Here is a 21,298-nt window from a genome sequence, read left to right on the forward strand (position 1 = left end):
GAAGAGCCATTCAAACCAGATTGATTCTTCCTCTGATTAGTTAACCTGATTGTTCTGACCTGGCCTAAGCACAGATGAGCTGCCATTTATTGCAGTGCATATGGCTAAGTTTAGGTAGCAGCATGGAAGATCTGGACCTTGATAGGTCAAGCTCCTGCTCCAAAGAAGTATTTTATGTAATTTTAGATATTATCAAATTTTATACAACTTCAGATATTATCTCACTCCATGTAAATTTTAGAAATCGTAATCTTGTAATTTTACATGTTACGTTTTATGTAATTTTAGTTACTATCTCATTTATAGCTCAGGCATTGATTGTTTCTTTCAGCTCTTACTGGTGGATCCTAGTCAGGATGTTTTAATTTCATGATGTACTATATTTTAATTTTGTCTCAAATTTTATTTATTAAAGTAGTTTCTTAAGGAACTCCTTAGAGTTGTTGGTGCTAATAGATTCCTTATAGACACATTCCTTGTACTGGTCTAAGACTGTTAGAATCATCTCCGCCCCCCCCACCCCCCAAAAAAAAATTCTCTCTTTATATCCCGTTGATTTTACTTGCTTGGGCAATTTGTCTTATTTTTTTCTCCCTCAGGGTTAACATGATCTCTTCTTTCTCTAGGTCATGGAATCTCAAATGTCATTGAAAAAGCAGAAACATCCCTAGGGATTCCCAACCCTACTGACTTATCATCTGATGCCAGAGATGGAATAAAAGGTCATATCTTACCACATAAAATATTTTATGTATAATGACCCTTGTTACCTTTGAAGGGATTTATGCTCTATGGAAGATATGCTGAGCATCAGGCTGTCATATTACTGCCAAAATAACTATACTTAGAAATATTGGTGTTGCTAGTATCTTAGAAATATCCTGAAGGAAAAGCACCTGCAACTTTTTTATTGCTGTACTTTGTTCAGGATATAAAACTTACACCTGTGTTTGGATTAACTGTTGATTCTGTGCAGTGTGAAGATGGCAGAGTTTCAGTTTTTGACACCAGTCTAGATAGAAATGGATATTTATAACTGACAGCAGGAACTACTAGTTAGGTTCAGAGAATTGCTCTCTTTAGTTTTATATGCCTACAGAGGGTTTAGGATACTTTGAAATATTCAAGGGCAGTTTTAACCCTTAAATGAATGTTTTTGTTTCAGAAAGCCAGAATTCTGAAGAAGTAAGTGATGACAGAAAAGAGACTGAAAATCCCTCACCTCTCAGTGGTGCTTTTGGAATGTTTTCTACCATTTCTTCTGCTGTTCAGAGCACAGTGAGTGAGATTGAAAGGGTTATGTTAAGATATATCTTAGTTTGATCTTGCTGTGTCCTCAGTTTATGCTGTCAGCCCTTTAAAGTAGACCAGATGAGGAAATAGATGCCACCAAAAAGTAGAAGTATACATCCTGTGTTTGAGATTGGCTATAATAATAGGACCTTGCTAGTCTGCCTGTGCTTTTCCTTCTTTCCCTCTTACATCCCAGAGAGTTGGAGGTGCACACTAGTTGGTTTTCTGAACAGAAATTCTCATGAAGCAAAATATATCTTAATTTAAAATGTCAAGATATACCGAAGATGTAATAATAATAAATCATTAAAATACAGTATGGGATAAAAAACTTATTAACTTACTGTTATTTACTTATTTACTTACTGTAAATTCCACACTATAAGATGCACTCCCTCCCCGCAAAAGTGGATGGTAATGTCTGTGCATCTTAAAGCAAATTTTGCTGAAGCCCTGCCCACCCGTCGGCTCCCACCCTTTAGCCTTTGCCTCCCAGCAATTTGCCTCCTTGTAGCAAACAGTCTGGTCAGCTTCAGCACAGCCTGATTTAGCACGAGCAGTTGATTGGCGGTTTCCACATGTCCCATTTTTGGACTCCAGGCACCCCATTTGGGACTCTGCATGTTCCATTTTTGGCCCGTTCCAGGTGGCTGATCCCCGCCAATCCCTGCTGCTTGGAACGGGCTGAAAACAGGACATGCGGAGGCCAAAAATGGGACACGCAGAGGCCAAAAACACAGAGGCCAAAAATGGGATGGATGGAGGGAGTGATGGGCGGCAGTGATGGTGGTGGTGATGCAAATTTGACATTCATGATATACACTCATAGCTGAGCCTTTTTTATGTAGCCAGTTCAAGGGTTATAAAAGCATACTCTGGAAATTCATTCTGTCAACACATGTTCACTACTATTTATTTGTGCCCTGCTTTGCTACCTTGTTTCCCAAGGAAAATGATATAAATCAATCTTGTATTTTGAACATTTGGCTTCTGGAAGTTCAAATGTGCACTTACAGTATATCTATCATAAAACAAAAAAATTCTTTCTTTCAAAGCTATATCTTAAAAAGTGCAAATCTCTCTCTCTCTCTCTCTCTCTCTCTCTCTCTCTCTCTCTTTTAGGGGAAAACAGTGATAAGTGGAAGTCTGGATGCATTAGAATACATTGGTAAAAAGACTATGGACGTGATAGCTGAAGGTGATCCTGGATTTAAGAAAACAAAAGGCTTGATGAACAGAAATTCCACACTATCTCAGGTATGGATTTCCCTTAGGAAACCTGGGAGCGATTAATTTCTGATCCTCTTATTAATAAATTATCAATGAACAGAATAGTTCACGACCTAATTTATAGCTGCAACATTTTCTCTCTCCATGCCATTTTTTTAATGCTGCTGTTGTCACACTTCTTTATTTGTAGGTCTTGCGAGAGGCCAAGGAAAGAGAACAACAGAGGACAGCTGCTGAGGTTTCCATGACTACAGAGAAGAAAGCACATTATGGATTGCTTTTTGATGAGTTTCAGGGGCTTTCTCATTTGGAAGCCTTAGAGATGCTTTCCAGAGAGAGTGAATCAAAGGTAAATGACTTTAAGCAATTTTTTTTTTATGATCAAGGAAGAATAAGAATAGGGATCCATATAAACTCTGGGAGGTGAATCCATTTACAGATTCTTTGCAGTACCAGTAAATAAAAGCCAATCAAAGCAGGAGAAAGGGACTTCCCATGCTCACCTATTTCTTCTCTGCTTTAGGTAAGTCAGTGTGTTTTTAAATAAGAAGCCTAAAAAGGTTTGTTATTCCCAGATGTTGTAATCTGACTGGGATGGGCCAAAGAAAATCAATTCCATTGTATAATGCGGAAACACAAGTATATGGAAAGTCTTTTTGTTTTTTGCTCCCATTTTCCAAAAAGCATTTTTTGTTACTCAAGTCTTTTTTTTTTAATACTTCTGCTGTATTTGTCATATCAGATATGAAACTCCCGGATCCAAGTTCTTATTGTATCTTTCAAACAGGTGAAATCTGTTACAAGTACACTTTCTGGTGAGGAGCTTGCTACTTTAAAGGAAGAGCTGGAAAAGCTGAAAGAAGCATTTTCATTAGCTGAATTTGATGACGATGAAGAGGACGATGAAGAAAAAATAGGTAATTTGGTGGATCCAACACTTGCATACGGGCTGTGCAACAGTATATAAAGACCTCTTGATGTGGGTTGAGGTAGCTTTCTAACATTCTGTAGCATTCAGTCATTAATGCTTATATTTTAGAGGCTCTAGCTTTTCATTAATCAAGTGAAATAAATAATAGATATTAAAAGCTTCCACATACAGGTAGGCCTTGACTTATGACCACAATGGAGCCCCAAATTTCTGTGGCTAAGCAAGACAGTTTTGCCTCATTTTATGACCTTTCTTGTCACAGTTCTTAAGTGAATCACTGCAGTTGCTAGTAAGGCGGTTGTTGAGTAAATCTGGCTTTCGTCATTGACTTTGCTTGTCAGAAGGTTGCAAATGTGATCCCATGATCCTGCAACCGTCATAAATACCTGCCTGTTGCCATCCATCCAAATTTTTATCATGTGACTGTGGGAATGCTTAGTGGGTTCATGTGAAAAACGGTCGTAAGTTGCTTTTTTCAGTGCTGCTGTGATTTCAAATGGTCACTAAATGAATAGTTGTAAGTCGAGGACTACCTGTATTTTAAGGCTCTGTTTTTCTGAGCCTTAATTACCTGTACATTTAAATGAATGATCAAATGACAGCATGGGTTTCCCTAATTAACATAATGCTTGTTTTATATATTTTTTTATATTTTATATTTTTTAAAGGAGCCTCTGTGGCGCAGTGGTTAGAGTGCAGTACTGCAAGCTACTTCTGCAGCCAGCTGCCTACAATTTGGCAATTCAAATCCCACCAGGCTCAAGGTTGACTCAGCCTTCCATCCTTCCGAGGTGGGTAAAATGAGGACCCAAATTGTTGGGGGCAATATGCTGACTCTGTAAACCGCTTAGAGAGGGCTGTAAAGCACTATAAAGCGGTATATAAGTCTAAGTGCTATTGCTATAATTTAAAGACAAACCTGGTGGTCACAATGGCTGATTGGAACCTTAGGGAGGAGATTTATAATGGCTCCTGTATCTATAGATCAGGCAACTTATATGTGAAAAAGAAGACGACAAAAAACACTCATGCTTGTTCCATTAGATTGCTAGTATTATGTTGGTTGCACAGCTGTTGGCATGTACCTATTACCTTTAGAAAGCATCTAGAGATCCCTATCTTTCGATCACAAAGATGATTAAAAAGAGTGCTCATATTCTGAAGAACAGAGATATGCCCCACCTAGGTAATGAAAAACAACAAACAAGCCCTATATGTAATTATAATGAAAATACACAATCTACATCCTGTTGTTTTTAGAAGATGAAGATTTCACAATTGAAGTGGGCATACTCTTTTCACAGCTGCGCATCTCTCTAAAACCAGCTAAATTGCTCCAAGTGAGTAAATGCTTGTTTTTAGCTTTTAAGATTATGTATAGAGTTATTCTGGATGTAGTTTGGACTTCTGAAATTTGTAGTAACTTGTACTAACTAGATTAACTTTAAATTTTTATTTTTATTAGTGTATATTAAATTGATTAATAATTAGTTATATGTAACAGCAACTGAAGGAATTTTATAACTTAGAGACTTTCCACCTGAGAAAGCCAAGGGAAATCATCAAAACCATAAAAAAGCGAAAGTTAGAATATTTTGGACATGTGATGTGGCACCTGGAAAATACGGCATACTTCACTTAATCCACCAGGAAAAGATTGAAGGTAAATGAGGTCCAGGCAAAAGAAGAACATCATGGCTTCAAAATCTAAGGGACTGGTTTGGACAAAAATCAGCAACACTTATTCATGCAGTTGTTGATAAAAAAATAGGATTGCCAACATGATTGCTAACATCCAATGACGGAAATGGGACAAGAAGAAGAAGAGTGACTATCAAATATTAGAAGTGCTTTTCAGTAATGGACATCTTTTTCCAATACCTTTAGGCGAGATGGGTGGCATGCATGCATGCATGCATGCATAAATAAATAAATAAATAAAAAACATAATAAATAAATCCTTCAAGATGGCTCTGTTAGTGGTCATATTGTTGCAGTTCTTTAAAATATCCAGAATCTAAGCTAACTAAACTTGATTTCTGGATATTAGCTTGTTATCTTTTATATGCTAAAGTTTAAAAAGTAGCTTAAGGCAATAATCAAAGTATTTTTGTTTAAGAAGATTTTAATAGAAATAGAATGAAACAGAAAATACATTTTGTTTTGAATTTCAAATAAAACAGCTGTCGCTGAACTTTCATACGAATATTCTGCTCTATTCTGTCCTGCAATATAAGTCAGAATTGTTTAAATGTTCTAAAAAAAACCCGGAAATATTTTGATTTCACCCATAGGAAACAATGCTGAGGGCTGGCTTCTGCTCCCTTGTGTTTTACAAGCGGGCCAGAGAAATAAGGGGGATTGTAGTTCATGCATCTGTCACCTTAAGCACAAAACAGAAGTACTGTTGTAGTGCTTGAAATATTTCAAATAGCACAATTCAAAATGACCAGATTTTATTCAGTTTTAAAATTCTTGAAAAGTAGACTTTTTTCCAGTCAGAATATTTCAAAATTCAGACGCACTTCCTTGTAGTAATATGTACAAACAGTAAGCGGCGCTGTTTTCCAGGAGAGAATGACAAACCTCCAATTTAAGTCCGGGATGTGAGGAGTCTGTAGGCAGAGCAAGAAAAATGGGACTGAGCTGTTTCAGTCTTGAATGGGAAACATTACAGACTTCAGCATTATGCTTCAGCATTTACACATCTATTTTCCAACGCTTCATTCTATACCACTATGACTAAAGAACCATAATGGCATTGTACAGATACAAGCAGTTTTGATTTCCAGTGGCTAGAATTGGGAAGGTAGGGAGCAATTCATGTAATCTATGAATAGTGACTAATTACTTATAGGGAGATGTGTTGTGGTATAAATACACTGTTTGCATTCTCCTCAAAATCTCATTGAAATTTTGCTGAAAATTGGGAGTGGAGAACATAAAGCCTTATAGATATTATTTTCTCTGGCATCTATTGTCACTGGTCATATTGGCTGGGGGATGCTGGTAATTCAGCTGCATCTGGATGGCTAAACATTCCCCATTCCTCTGTAAGGAAAATGATGTATTTCTTTAAAGAAATCAGTTTCCTTGCCACGTAGCAGGCCTTTGACATTTTGTTATCACCATCATTTGAGAACAATTAAAAACTGGGATCTTGTACTTTTTCTCTGCTGAGCCTGGATATGGGCATTCTTCTGATCAGCAATTTGTTGATGTATCTCTTTTTTTTTTCTCTTGGGCAGGCAAGGAACTCTGCTCATGAATTAGTTAAAAACCTCAGCGTGCAAGTGGTCAAAGAAGCAGAACAGCATGAAGGAGAAGGAGACCAGGAAGTGGGCTCAGGAGATACTGAACAAGAGAATAAAAAGTCAGTGGAGGTAATAATTTTAATCAAAAGAATGCTGCACTACAGTTTAAATGTATGCATCCATTGAAGAGCTATTTCCGTATCCATCCTCAAGCTATGAGCTCTGCATTAGTTTGTGGGGTGGGGTGGGGGTGGAATTGGATGTGAAACTAATATCATGGCTTCCTCTTTTAAAGAAAATAGAATAATATCCATTTCTAACTTTGCAGGATATTCACATGGTTGCAATCAGAAGCCTGGCTGAATTGACAGCTTATTCCATTGAAATGTTCCACAAAACTGCAGCACTCGTTCTTCATGGACAAAAAGATGATGTGTTGGCTATAAACCGAGCTAAAACCCTTTCCCAGTAAGATTAATCATGCCTGTCTTCTCTATTTCTTTCCCTTCTTCTCAAAAATGTAAAAAGGTAACAAATACCTGGTACCTGCTAGCCAGTCTTGTTTAGGGCAGTGGAATAAAAGTCCAAAGAATCTCCTTCACTATTCTTTACTTCTGTTTGTCCATATCTAGTATATATAACACAATACCATGGGCTAATCCAGTACTTGCTATAGGAATTGTTCTTACTACCATGTTTACAGGCCTTCTCGTGCTTGCTTGTGTCTCTAAGAGGTTATAGAGTTCTTTCAAGGCACAGTTTGAAGGGTTTCCTTCAGTTCAACCTTCTTCTTGCTGTTTAGTAATGGAAGTGATCAGTCAAAATAATGGATGAATGAGATGAGGAAGGGGCCTCAGTGAAATGGTTGCTAGATGAACATGAGAGAGGGATGCTACAAAGATCACTGGCTGCTATGTGATTCAGATACAGTTATATTGTACAGTGTCCTGTGCCTGACCCATTTCCCCCTTTTTTTGCCTCCTCCAGAGGCAGAGAGATTGCTAAGCTGCTTTTCTTCAGAGCTCAGTGCTTCCCCGAAATTTGGTAACCCAAATTAGCCAATTCACCATTGGTGAAACTGACCAGACCTTAATCAGTTTTACACTGAAGACTTTTCTTGTCAGATGCCCAAAATTTGGTCTTAAATGAGTGCATTGGTTAGAAAATGAATTTTTAATTACCATTTATTGCTGTCATATTTATGAATGATCACTGATGTAATTGCTAAATGAGAAGTGGCAGTATATTGTTGGAAATCTACTAGGTATAGGGCTTAAATGCAAAATAAAAAGCAATATACTCTATAATTTTGCTTGATACCAACAATAGGAGAATCATGGGTGAGCAGCTTTCAAGGAAACACCCTCTCAGGTTTCATAGGCATCAGTATTTTTAAAAAAATATTCTTCGTTCTAGGAAAAAAAAGTAATAAAGAACACTAATTGATAAAGAATATTTGTAGCTGTGGGTTTAAATGAGAGGTCCTTGGTACTCTCTGAGCTTGGTTGTTTTCTTGCAGACATTTCAATACTCAAACTAGGTAACATAGCACAACATAGCATTGATTGTGTTAGCTAGTTTGGGTAATGAAATGTTTGCAAGAAAACAACCAAGATCAGAGATTACCAAGGAACCCTCGGAGAGCATTAAATAAGGCAGGAATCTTGTACCATCCTTTTTTCAACATCTCTCCCGGAAAGTATATCAATTCGATAACCTTGCTGAAAGAATTTACTGTGATTAGAAGCTAAACCTGTCCTCAGCACCTTTTTTCCCTTCTTTTTTCCACACAGAGCTAAAGGAACTATTTGCAAGTTAATTGGAATCTGTGTTTTCATATCCCTTCAAACCACCCAAGAACCTGCTTTAGAAAGGCTTGATTTTCTATTCATGTATTTTTCAAATCAGCTCATTATAGCAGACAAACCAGAGCATACCCCTAGTAGGTTCCCAGGCATACTAGTTGCCAATTATGCAGGATATTTAGAGACTGCCTGACTGAAAGCTTGTAGATCATCCTTAGTGCTATACATGGTAAAATAAATAAAAAAGATATATATTTTATTTATGATGTATTGTTCTTTTGTTTTAGAATGACCATTATGCTGTGCAAAGAACTATCATCTCTCTCTAAAGAATTTGCCACATGCTTAACAACTGCAGGGGTAAGATGATCTATGATGTCTAGTGGTAAAAAGCTTTTCATGAGAAAATAGAAAGATTCAACCTACAGGACACATATTACTGTTTTTGTTTTATGCTATTTTTAAAGAAGGGTGTCCTGCCATTTTCTGTAACTGCTACTATCAGCAAAGTATTTTACTTCGCTTTACTAGTAAGATATTAGAGTTTACCATTTTTAAAGGATTTTTCCCCGCCAGATAAATCGGAAATGGTTACTAAGGTTGGACTTTTTCATAGATTTCTTCATATCAGTTGTTTCCTCTATTTTGATTTAGATGCTCACATTACTAATATGAGAGGATCCATGCCAGATATTTAGCATCATTTCTACCTTGGCTCTGAATGCTATGCATAGTCATTTCAGTAGCATGGGGAATAAATAATCTAACTGATCAAAAATCAAAGGTTTTGGTATAGTTTTAGATATACGCAGCCTGTATTCTCTTTAAAAATTTTCTTTTTTTCTGGCTTGGTTTTTAAATGCAACTTAATAATATGTCCAATTTTTTCAGGTGGAAGAGAAGGCTGATGTGCTCAACCCTTTAATCACAGGAGTGTTTTTGGAGGTCAGTTAAATGCACAAATGCTTGCAAGGGATGGATTCTGAAAAAAACATTTTCACAACTGGCCTAATATACCTGTGAAACTAATACAGGTAGTCCTTGACTTGTAACTACAATTGAGCCCAAAATATCTGTTGCTAAGCAAGATAGTTGTTAAGTAAGCCATGCCATATTTTATGACATTTTTTGCTACAATTATAAAGCAAATTGGGCTTCTCCAATTAAATTTGCTTGTCGGAAGCCAGCTAAGAAGGTTATAAATACTGATCACGTGGTCCCGGGACAGAGTAATTGCCATAAATACATGCCAGTAGCCAAGCACCCAAATTTTGATCAGGTGACCATGGGGATGCTGCAATGGTTGTAAGTGTGAAAACTGGTCATAAATAACATTTTTTTCACTGCCATTGTTACTTCATATGGTCACTAAATAAAAGATGGTTAGCTGGGGACTGCCTGTATTTGGTTCATAGTACTTTTTTCTGAACTTTTATTGTGTAGAGAGAAGGAGAGTACATAAAATGGCCGATGTTTTGGGATGTTCTTTTTCTCAGGACAAAAACAATCCTATCCAACTTGAGATGAACAAATTGAAGAAATAAAACATTTGAAACATCACATTTCGTTCTGAGTTTATAACACAGTTTAGGTTAGAACTGATCCACTTCAGAATTCTCTTCTGTGATTGGAACAATTCGTTTTTGCTGCTTAAAACAATCACATTTTATTTTGAACTCAGACAAATGTCCATGTGATTTGGACTTTGTGCTCAAACATTCAAAATGGCAGTTCAGAGTTGAAACACTTTGCAAATTCCTATTAAAATATGATAGTGTCACATGTTTTACTGCCCTAGATACTAAGGATTATGAGCAATATAGAGATTTTATGCAAAGGGCTTTGGCTAGGGTTTCAAAACACTTCCTTCATACCATAACCTTATTCAGATTAAATATGTAACAATGAAGATTAATATTCCATTCTGCAATATCTATCCAACTGACAAAATATATAATTAATTCCCATAGATTAGAACAAAACTGAAATAATGTAAAAACAGATGGATGGCTTTTAAGTGAATATGGAACAACTTGTTCATGTAATATGCCCAGGTCCTAATCAAATTACTTATATATCTATTCTTCACTATTTATTTTATTAAAGCAATTAATTAGAGACTTATGCCAATCAAACTCTGATCTTTAGAATGTATGAATGTTCTTTATTCATATGACAAACCTTTTCATTCTCTTTTAAAGGCTTCCAACAGTGCCTCTTATATCCAAGATGCCTTCCAACTACTTTTGCCAGTGCTGCAGATCTCGCATATCCAGACTCAGAAAGAATTATCTCAGCAATAAATCAAAGTCTGACTGACTTGGAACATCACTTCCAATGGACCTGAATGGAAGTTCCAGAAGAAAATGAGAAAGCATCTTAATATAAATTAAGACAGATGTGATTTACCACTGACCAGAATAAGATGCTGAAAGGCCATGATGCACCTCGGTAGACAAGACCTATAGGCAGCATAGGAAGTTTGTAAAGCAATTTATTTGTGTCATTTTGCTGGTTAATGTTCTGTCTGCTTCTGCTCTTTAGACCCTCTGCATTATGTTCCTTGAGATTAGAGCATTATGAAGGAAAGACTTTTAGTGCAAGGGACACATAGCATAACAACTCATGGCATGAGACCTTAGATTATTGGAGTCAGTAACTGCTGCAAAATTGCATTAGGCTCACATTGAAATACTATTTTAAGTAAAATGCCTAGCACTCCAAATACTGAGAAAATTTGTTTCAGGACATGTGAGTGTTTTTTCAGCTGACTATTCTAGGATCTGGAGATCCCAAAGGGAAAAAAAAACCCCCGCTAAGGTTGCAGCTAAAGTTATTTGAAAGGAGAAAAGGGGCATTTACATTTATATATCTTGACTTGCTCCCCAGTAAGCATGATTATGTTTCAGGTGTGAAAAGGTTTTAGACAAATCTGATCTTTTATTGTTGTACACTCTCTACTAGTGCTACTTTAGAGATTTGGGTTGTTGTATTTTAAAAGAAAAACTTTTACATAATAGCATTTGACGTTTAAATAAACACATTTTGCTAGACCTCATTTAGTCAATAGATTTTCAGTGTCCTACTTCCTTAGCAGTAAATAAAAGGAGCCAGAAGGAGTTGACACGATTTGAAGAAAAGTAAGGCTTTTGGCAAATGCTCTGAGATAAGATGGCCAACCTATAAATTTTATAAATAAATAAAATGAAGCTGTCAAGGGAAGCTTACAACTTGGATGCAGCATCTTTTCCCCCTTTAGCCCTATTTCATGACTGGATACTTCTATGAAAATAATTTTTGAGGTTCTGGAACTTTGCCCGAATTCCCAAATTGTGATTTAATTCTTCATTTCATAACTCCAAAGACTTTAGAATACAGTTTCCTCTTGTCTTTTTTGTCCAATTGTTACTTGTACAATTTTGTCTTGTTCCATAATTGTATTTGTTTACTTGTTCCTTCCTAGAATCTGCTCAGGGAAATTCTACCAACTTTTATGTTTTGAACAAGCAGCTTGCTATGATTATAGTGACTCAATATCACTTCAGCAAAGAAAAAAAAGATGAATTGCAACTTGTTTTACTTTAGTGAATGCCCTTGCTTTTGCCTTTATTAGCATGTCTTTGTTCTAATTCCGATTCTGAATTTCCATCTGGTTGCTTGATGGTCTTAGAGTTACTAAATTACGTTATTACCATATTATAGCATTAGCAAGGCATATTGAAATAATGCATCACATATACATACATGTATGTATGGGTTTATAAGTGTGCATATGTGTGTGTGTGTATTTATAAATATATAAACATATATACATACACAAACGCACACATACACGGTAAAAATACCCAGTAACACTACAAACATTAGGTTTTTTAGATAGTTTAATTTCTAGCAAAAAATCTATTTTATTCTAAATATGAATATGCACTATTGTATACAGAGAATAAATGTCTTATGATGAAATAAGGAAATGGCTGCTTTATTAAATAGGTTGCCCATTGAATACATATAGTTATTAATGTTCAGGTGAACAAATCAATGTTTTGCCATGTGCTGCTTTCATTTTTTGCTTATTCTTGTATAGAAGAAATCTGCATTGTTTCAAAATAGTGGGAGCGATAGCATACTTGGTGAATATACAGTATATTGCGAAGAATACATGCATTTTCTTTGTCTATCTGTAAAGTTTATGCTTAAACTTAATATGCAGATTCCATCATATTGTTTTACTGTAATAGAAGAGAATAGCTATCTGTTCAAATGGAAAAATTGTGCATTTTCTCATACATGATATTCTTCCGACTAAAATCGGAATTCCGATTTTTCATCGCCCCCCACCCTTTCTCGCCCTTCTCCTCCTTCCCCTCCCCTCGGAGGCCCCCTGAGTCAGGAGCAGGGAAGCAGCTGCCCAGCTCCAGAGCTGATCCACACCACTGGCTGGAAAGGAAGGGTGTGTTTGTGTATGTGTATGTGTATGTGTTGGTGTTGTGTGTGCGATTTCTTGGCGCGCGGTGCGGGGTCTCTTTTGGCCGGCCCCGAAAGAGCGCGCATGGGGCGGGCAGTGGAGACGCAGGAGTGAATGTGGGAAGGAAGCGAACCTTGTTGCAAAGTTTTGCCTCTTTCCCTTTCTTTTTCTTCTAATGGAGTGTGCCCCCCCAGATAAGTGTGACTTCATTGTGAATGGTCAGAGCTGTTCAGCTAAGGTGCAAGGATGACTGTATGTTGCCACCCAATCCCCATTCTTTCCCCCTGGACATTCCCGCTGGGTCTCCGCGTTTATCCCTCGAGATTTATTTAACTGGGAGGGAGGCGCTGGATTACCCGGCGTCCTTTGGCTTCGGGAGATAAGCGCTACAAGGAGGCGAGAGCTCAGGACCTCGTGCTCCTCTTTGGCGGGAAGCGACGATGGTGCTTCTGTCCGGGGTTAGGAAAGCGGACGAGCCGAACAGCGGCTTGGCTACCTACCTTGCGAGGCAGGGGAAGGCGGGAGAAGGGAAGAAGACGGAGGTGGCATGGGGCGGGGAGGGAGGTTTCCCGGGGATGCGGAGGTGTGGAAAGAGCCAGATGGCTGAAGCTCCCTCCGGAGAGTGAAAGCAATGTTCATTTACCGGAAAATTCCCCTGCCAGAAGTCGCGTGGAGGGGAAAAAAAAAAAAAAGAGCTTGGAGCGGCGACTGGAATCGGAGCTCCCTTGATTAACAATTCTGATTTTTTTTCCCTTTCTTTTTTTACTCCTTTCCCGCCGTTGATAATTAGAATCCGGTGCCTCCAGGGTCCTGTCAGCGGGGGGAGGGGGGATGATTAGATTTGGGGAGGAGGGCGAGGTCGGAAGGAAAAGGCACCCCTGGCTACTTTTCAGATTTTCTTTTCGGAGGGGAATATCATGCCTGATTTTCTTCAATAGTTGCCCAGCCTTTGTTTCATTTTTAGATCTTTTCAAATGAGTCATAGACTTTGTGAAATACTTTGTATTTGCTTATAGAATTGCAGTCATGTTATAGACTACAAAGAAATGGCACTTTCAATTAATAAAAATGGTCTGAAGGTAACATTAGAAATGTAGTGGATTTGTAGGACAGTATGTGAATGAACAAACCAAGACCATAAGTTGAAGTCTTCAAACAAAATGGCTACAGGTTTGGATTTTAAGAATGTTGAGATTAAACTTAAATTGCAAAGGAAAACAAAGCTGGAACAATGTTATCCATCCCTCTGCCCTGTTTTTGTTTTAGGAATCAAGTTCCAAATGTACTCGCAAGTAAGCACACTTACTTGGAATATAAATGTTTAAATGCTTACAATTAAATTTAATTGGCTTATGCCTTCAATACCTATGCCTAGCTTAATCTCTTGACATTTTTATTCCCCTGTATTGTTTTTGTTTTGCACTATTTTTCCATAATATAAGGCTTTGGAGCATGATGGATGAGGAATTCTGGAAGTTGAAATCCACATCTCTTTAGAAGTTTCCATGCTTGAAAAATATTGCTTTAAAACCCATCGATCATCTTCCACTGGGTTATTTTAGAAAGGGATGAGATTAGTGATAGTTACATTCTCATAGTTATCTGTCAGTACAAATAACATTAACAAGTTTGGATTATACAGAATAAAAACAACTCTAAGGAAATAGTGCAAGCCAAATTCTCAACTCTAAGCCAATTGTTAGGGATCCTGTGGTTGCAACACAAGTAAGGATTGAACTGAGTGAACTTTTAAGTCTTTTTTTTTAAAAAAAGTTGAATAATTCTGTATCAAAAAATGAAGAAAACTCATCAGTTATTTAAATAACTGCTCAAAAACAATATAATTAAATTGGTTTTATGAAGTAGACTTGAGCAAGCAGAACAAAATGTAGCAGGAGAAGCCAATTGCACAAATTATTATAGCAATAATTGCAAGGCCAAAAGAGGCACAATTTGCCCGCTTTAAACATATGCTAACAGCATGATCATCGGTCTCTATCTTGGCTTCTGGCAACACTTGTTCATGGCTGAAAATGGGCAGCAATCTTTTCAAACCTGGTCTTTGGCATATTGGATATGTAAATTTTACTACTAAAAATGAAGGCCAACTGTGACCCATGATTATTCTTTTTAAAAAATGGAAAGCAGCTCTGGGATATGTTCCAAATATGCTTTTTAAGAGGCAAGTGTTCTGAGTGTCCCAAAGGTGCTTTTCAACAGGCAACTGGAATTTCTTGGGGTTTTTTTTTCCCTTGAAAATGTTTTACTGCTCATCCAAGAAGTTTCTTCAGTTCTCAAGAAGCTTCTTGGATGAGAAGAGAAACTTTTTCAAGGAAAAACCCCCCAATAAAATCCAGTTACCTTTTGAAAAGCACCTTTGGGGCAACCATGACCTGAATGATTAAGAATCTTCATGGATGCTCTGGGAAATTGATGGATAAATGCTCATAAAACAACATAATTCTAATATCATTGGGCTTTTACTATTTATACTTTTATTTTCACCTTATTCATTCTACAAAAGTATACACTGGATCTCAGTTATTATACTATTCTTTATTTATACTAAGAATCGAACACTTCAAGCATGGCTTAATTTGGAATACTAATATGATCAATCATGTAGTTATGTCGGTGGGATTCTAATTTTTGTACTGCTGATTCTGTGGGTGTGGCTTGGTGGGTGTGGCAGGGGAAGGATACTGTAAAATCTCCAGTCAGAGGTGGTATTTGTTGGTTCTCAGAACTACTCAAAATTTCCTCTACTGGTTCTCCAGAACTGGTAAGAACCTGCTGAATGTCACATCTGAGTTATATAAGACATTGATTATTATTCACTCCAGAAAGCCTACTCTGCTCTCAATGTGATATGTAACTTTGCACATGTATATATTCCTGTAGATATCTTCAAGACACTTCTTCAGGACTGACTCAACTCAGTGGAATTCTTATCTCTGTGGAAGAATCTCAGTTACAAAATCAATTGTTTTCAAGATATGTGTGTAGAAATGTTTTACTTGTTAAGTCTTGCTGACATTTTGAATGATTGCTGAAATTAATATATCCTCATCACTTGACCAATCAAGTAACCTCTCTTGTTTTCTTTCTTGTCTGGTCAAATCTCTTGAAGAAGAAAAAGGAAGGTAAAATTAGAATAGTGAATGAGACATTTGGGAAAATACTGCTACTTCTCAAATCAATCTATATTCAGTTTTGAGTGAAAACTATTTTGGTCACATTGTAAAAAGCAAATAAGGTGTGACTTTAGGTGTTATGAAGGAACATTATAAATCAGGGGTGGGCAAACTACGGCCCGCGGGCCACATCCGGCCCGTTGGTCTGTCCAATCCGGCCTGCCCCTGAAAAAAAATCGCTGGGCGTGGCGTATTGCCCTGTGCCGCGTGGCCCCCAAAGCTGCGAAACAGTGCGGAGCGCTCTCGGGGTAGGAAAGAAAAGAAGAACTTTGCAAAGGCCTCATCTGGGAGTTCGAAATCACCTTCGAGTGCGACCTCTCCGAAGGTGAGTCCCCGCCGATCCCCCCTTTTTTTCCGGGGCTTCCACGCTTAAACTTTGCAAAGGCAAAGTTTGCAGGCGGGAGCCTCTTCCTGCCGAGGAGCAGGAAGGGTTCGGCCCGGCGGGTGGGTGGGCTACTTGGAGCGGGCTGCTTGGAGCCACCTAAAGCTAGGCCGCTGCTGGTGGAGCCTTGCCCTGCCTTGGTGCCCCGTTTCCCGGCTCGGCGGTCCTGCTCGGGCGGCACTTTAAAAGCCTGCTCCCAGCACCCGAGCAACTTCCCAGCAACTTGCAGCTTCCTTTTTCCTCGCGGGCGCTCATGCCTGGCCCCGAGCCGCACAGCGGAGGGGAAGCCCGGAGTGCCGCCGGGTCGCCTCCTCCAAGCAGCCCGCCCGCCCGCCAGGCGGAACCCTTCCCGTTCCTTGGCGGGAAGACTCTCCCGCCTGCAAACTTTGCCTGTGCAAACTTTAAGCCTGGAAGCCCCGGAAACCCGAGCAACTTCCCAGCAACTTGCGGCTTCCTTTTTCTTCATGGGCGCTCGCGCCTGGCCCCGAGCCGTGTGGCATTCTTATATATAATTTGCTGCATTTTATAATGGGCCCTTTATAAAATTGGTTTGGCCCTCGAACGCAGATCTGATTTTCCATGTGGCCCCCGACAGAAATTAATTGCCCACCCCTGTTATAAATCATAACTGAAGTTGTGATTATGAATATTATTATATATTAGTCCAAAAGAGGCATTGCTGGATTTTTTTTCCTTAGATGTTAAAATAATTTAGGGAATTTTTAATATAATGCACTTGATAAGTTCTTGATCAACTTATTGTGCTTCACTGTAAATTCTACACTGAATTATTCTCAATGAGATTATACAATTTAATAGCCATTTGTGAAGTAAGTTGGTCAAATAAAGACAACCTGTTGGACAATCAGGCCTGACAAAACTGGCTGGAATAATCAGGATTTAAGAATGAAGTTAGTCTGAGCAACTGTATACATACTGCCCATTCATTTTATGTGGGACGTATAACCCCAGTGCTGGCTGGAACCAGTTTTTCTTCTTTCCCAGATCATAAAAGGGAAGGAATCTCCGTGACAGGAGCTACACTTCTGCTAATGAAGTCTGCATTGAAAGGTTTGCTTCTCTTTCCATTTCCTCAGGTGAGAGAGCTTTCATGTATACTGTACCTTTCTGTCTTTTCTGTGAATGATTTTTTTTCAACCCAGCTGGCTTTATAGATAGAAGGCACTTTAGAAGACTGCATCTTGATTGGGACTGGATTCTTCATGAATCAGAGTGAAAATATTTTGTTCTGATGTTTAATCTCTTCAGCTTTCAGGAGAGCAAGCAATGATTTCAGTAATGCTTAAAACTCAGGAAGAGCAAGACCATAGGAGAAATCCATGTTATGGCTTGCCAAATTTTATTTGGTACATGAATAGTGGTTATGAAAACTCATGCAGTTTATAAATCTAGTAGCGGTATGAGTGCTTATTTGCTCCACAATTAAGGAAGATAAATAAGGAACCAAACTCTTCCCATTAATGTCTCATAATTAGAGAATCTTATTTATCATATTTGAATTTTATGCGTAAAGAACCTAAGCATAGAGAACCTATACAAATTCTCTGTATTGTTTGTAATGGGGCTGAAAATGGGTGAGGTCAAAGAAACCGGTGAAACCAGATTCTTAAACAGAGGTTTTGAAATCTGATAGTTTTGTTTATCTAGTCTTCTAAAGCAAGACTTGTGAGTTTTTTTTTAAAGTCACTCTATGTTTACTTCATGTCAAGAATTTTGGTATCTTCTTTAGAGACAAAAAATAAGTCCATAACCATTTTTACTCCTTTTATCCTAGGTATCTTCCCGTTCTTCTTAGATACATCTTAATTTAATACTGATCTGACCTAAGAAACTTAGTGTCAAGCCTTGACAAATTAATTGTATATTTTGTAATAACTGTACTTTTACCGAACAATGTCTTCAATTTTAAAAGGTAGGTTCCCTTTTTTTCATTTGGAAAAAGAAAATGAAAGAAAACAAATCAATATAGGTGTCTATTTGTGTCATATGAGATGTAAATAAACAATCCTTTTATTTCTTAGCACTGATACTGAATTTTATTGTGTTTTTGTCTTCCCTTGCATTCTGTATATGTAACTATGCATGAACTACTATATGATATGCTGAAAATGGGCAGTAGTTAATGTGAATGTTTCTAAAGAATAAAAATAGCATCATTATTCAGTGGGAGTTTTCAGTTTTGAATTCCTCAGTTCCTTCCTATCTCACTTGAGCTAGTTCTATATCTTATAATCTTTGGAGACCCACATAATTTAATTAATTTAGATTTGGAACTCATCTTCTATTTTCTTGTCTTATTCAGAGGGTAATTTTTTTTCTTTGTTTTAGTTTTGTGTTTCATTTTGTTGTATCTCTATTTTTCTACTGATAAGCTGGTTTCAACATTCTTCCCAAATCATTAGCAAAAGACACTACATTCAGTAGACATTTAGTCTCCATCAGAATACTGTAATTCCTTTGCAGATGAAAAAACAAAGTTAATCATTAAACTGGACTTCAGCAATTAACAGATAATAGAGCAATAGTAGTAAAGGTTAAACAGTAGTCACCTTAGTTTTATTCACTGATTTCGTAGTCCAGTGATATAAATCCTATGTTTTTCCATCATTTCATCAATTTTTGTTCTTTCCCAAGGAAGGATTGTGGAAATTTCAAGGATAAAATATGGGTGTCTTTTACGTGTCTAGAAAGTCCCATAAATATACAAAGTAATACTTTGCCGCACCTTTTTTGAGGTTCTGTTCCTTTATTTTTTTAATTTAATTTTTGTTACTATAATATCTCAGAATGCACAGACTTCTAAGCACAAGTTCTTAGAGAAAGCGAGGTTCTTAGCGAAAACGAGATTCTTAGAGAAAGTGAGGTGTAATCTATTCTATATGAAATAAGCTTAATCCTCAGTATAAAAAAGTAATGAGGTTCACAAACCCAACCCACCAATCAACCAACAAAATGTGCTGGAGACAAAGATACAGTTACATTTGACTTTTTGGAGCCTCTGGTAATTTACTTCTTATAACAGATTAACTTCTGTTCCACTAGTTTTTTTTTTGCTTTTAATCTAGATCCTTATAGAAAAACAAAACGAAGAATGGAATTTGTCCCTGTTAACATTTTAGTTTTTATATTATTTATTCATTTAACTTACATGCCACTCCATTAACACTAAGTGTCTTACAAGTTTAATATAATAGGATTAAAAACCTAAACCAATTAATACAACAATAGCCAATCAATCTGATGAGCCACCATGACTTGGGGGCCTTTGCGCACATTTGTCTTATGCACCAATTTTGCTCTTTCCCTCCTGGGCTGGGAAGCTTTGATCATAGTAACTCTGCACCACGGACACTTGTCATTTGGATTCTTGCCATCTGCTTATCTAGGGCTGCCCCAGAATTTACAGTTGGTTCTGAATGCAGCAGTATACAGTGTTGGGCATCTCTAAGTTTGCTCATATTATACACCTGTTACACCGGTTACCCTGCATTGGTTCCTAGTTATCTTCTGTGTACAATTCAAAGTGCTGGTTATTATGTTCAAAGCGCTGTATGGCATGGGACCAGGATATCTTTGGGCATGCTTCCCTTAAACATTGCCATCTTGTGCCTTTTCTGTGGCAGCCTCTGCATGTGGAACACCCCTCACTGAGATTTGAAAGGCCCCTATTCTTCCATCTTTTTGGAGAACACTTAAAACCTGGCTCTTGCCTCAGGCATCGGGGTGGAATAAGAATACAGGTGCCTTCAAGAAGTTTGGTTATGGTGCCAGGTTTTTCTGTTTTAGTTTTATTGCTATTGGTTGTTACTGTTTGTATTATTTAATTGTTTTTAGTTAACAAATAATCGGAATTGGAAGGGACCTTGTAGGTCATCTAGTCCAACCCCCTGCCCAAGCGGGAAACCCTACACCATTTCTGACAGATGGCAGTCCAATCTCTTCTTGAAAGTCTCAAGTGATGGCGCTCCCAGAACTTCCGAGGGCAAGGTGTTCCATTGGTTGATTGTTCTCACTGTCAGAAAGTTTTTCCTTATTTCCAGGTCAAATCTGCCCTTGTTCAGTTTCCATCCATTATTCCTTGTCTGGCCTACAGGCGCTTTAGAAGATAGCTTGACCCCTTCCTCTCTGTGGCAGCCCCTCAGATATTGGAAGACTGCTATCATGTCTCCCATGGTCCTTCTCTTTACTAAACTAGCCAAGCCCAGTTCTTCCAGTCCCCTAATCATCCTGGTTGCTCTTCTCTGTACTTTTTCTAGAGTCTCAACATTTTTATAGTGTGGTGACCAAAACTGGATGCAGTACTTTAGGTGTGGTCTTATTAAGGCTTTATAGAGTGGTATTAGTACCTCCCTTGATCTTGATTATATCCCTTCGTTAATATAATTTAGGATTGCATTAGCTTTTTTGGCTGCTGCTGTACACTGCTGGCTCATGTTTAGCTGGTTCTACTAAGACTCCAAGATCCCTCTCACAGTTACTGCTATTGAGCCTGGTTTCACCCAGTCTATATGTGTACTTTTGGTTTTTCTTGCCTAAGTGTAGGACTGTTGTTTCAAGATGAGCACAAATATGTACAAATATTTTATACAATATATACAAACATTTCAAATACATACATAAATTTGCAGTAGGTTAATGGAGTACCTTTCTGTAGAGCTATGTTATTACACTCTATGCTCTCTTTCTTGGAGAGAGGCCACTGAATATCCAGGAAGTAAATAAT

At 37.8% G+C, this 21,298-nt stretch overlaps 1 protein-coding gene across 4 annotated transcripts in view; it reads left to right on the forward strand.

Moving 5' to 3' along the window:
* FAM114A2 (family with sequence similarity 114 member A2) overlaps window positions 1-21,298 on the forward strand; it is a 40,690-nt gene that overhangs the window by 5,024 nt on the left and 14,368 nt on the right. For 2 of the 4 annotated variants that reach the window (XM_026696646.2, XM_026696645.2), the window contains exons 5-17: window positions 627-722; window positions 1,166-1,278; window positions 2,416-2,550; window positions 2,714-2,872; window positions 3,311-3,440; window positions 4,715-4,794; window positions 6,703-6,837; window positions 7,037-7,176; window positions 8,801-8,873; window positions 9,405-9,458; window positions 10,715-12,963; window positions 17,560-17,651; window positions 18,350-18,487. In XM_026696646.2, coding sequence (XP_026552431.2) covers window positions 627-722; window positions 1,166-1,278; window positions 2,416-2,550; window positions 2,714-2,872; window positions 3,311-3,440; window positions 4,715-4,794; window positions 6,703-6,837; window positions 7,037-7,176; window positions 8,801-8,873; window positions 9,405-9,458; window positions 10,715-10,816 — 1,217 coding nt within the window. In that variant the 3' untranslated portion in view covers window positions 10,817-12,963; window positions 17,560-17,651; window positions 18,350-18,487. Of the gene's footprint in view, window positions 1-626; window positions 723-1,165; window positions 1,279-2,415; window positions 2,551-2,713; window positions 2,873-3,310; window positions 3,441-4,714; window positions 4,795-6,702; window positions 6,838-7,036; window positions 7,177-8,800; window positions 8,874-9,404; window positions 9,459-10,714; window positions 12,964-14,244; window positions 14,271-15,879; window positions 15,977-17,559; window positions 17,652-18,349; window positions 18,488-21,298 lie in introns of all 4 variants that reach the window. The other 2 variants (XM_087924251.1, XM_087924250.1) reach the window with 2 other exon arrangements.

This window comes from Pseudonaja textilis, chromosome 2, assembly GCF_049901715.1.
Source record: "Pseudonaja textilis isolate UNSWEBS1 chromosome 2, rPseTex1.2, whole genome shotgun sequence".
Lineage (NCBI taxonomy): Eukaryota > Metazoa > Chordata > Lepidosauria > Squamata > Elapidae > Pseudonaja > Pseudonaja textilis.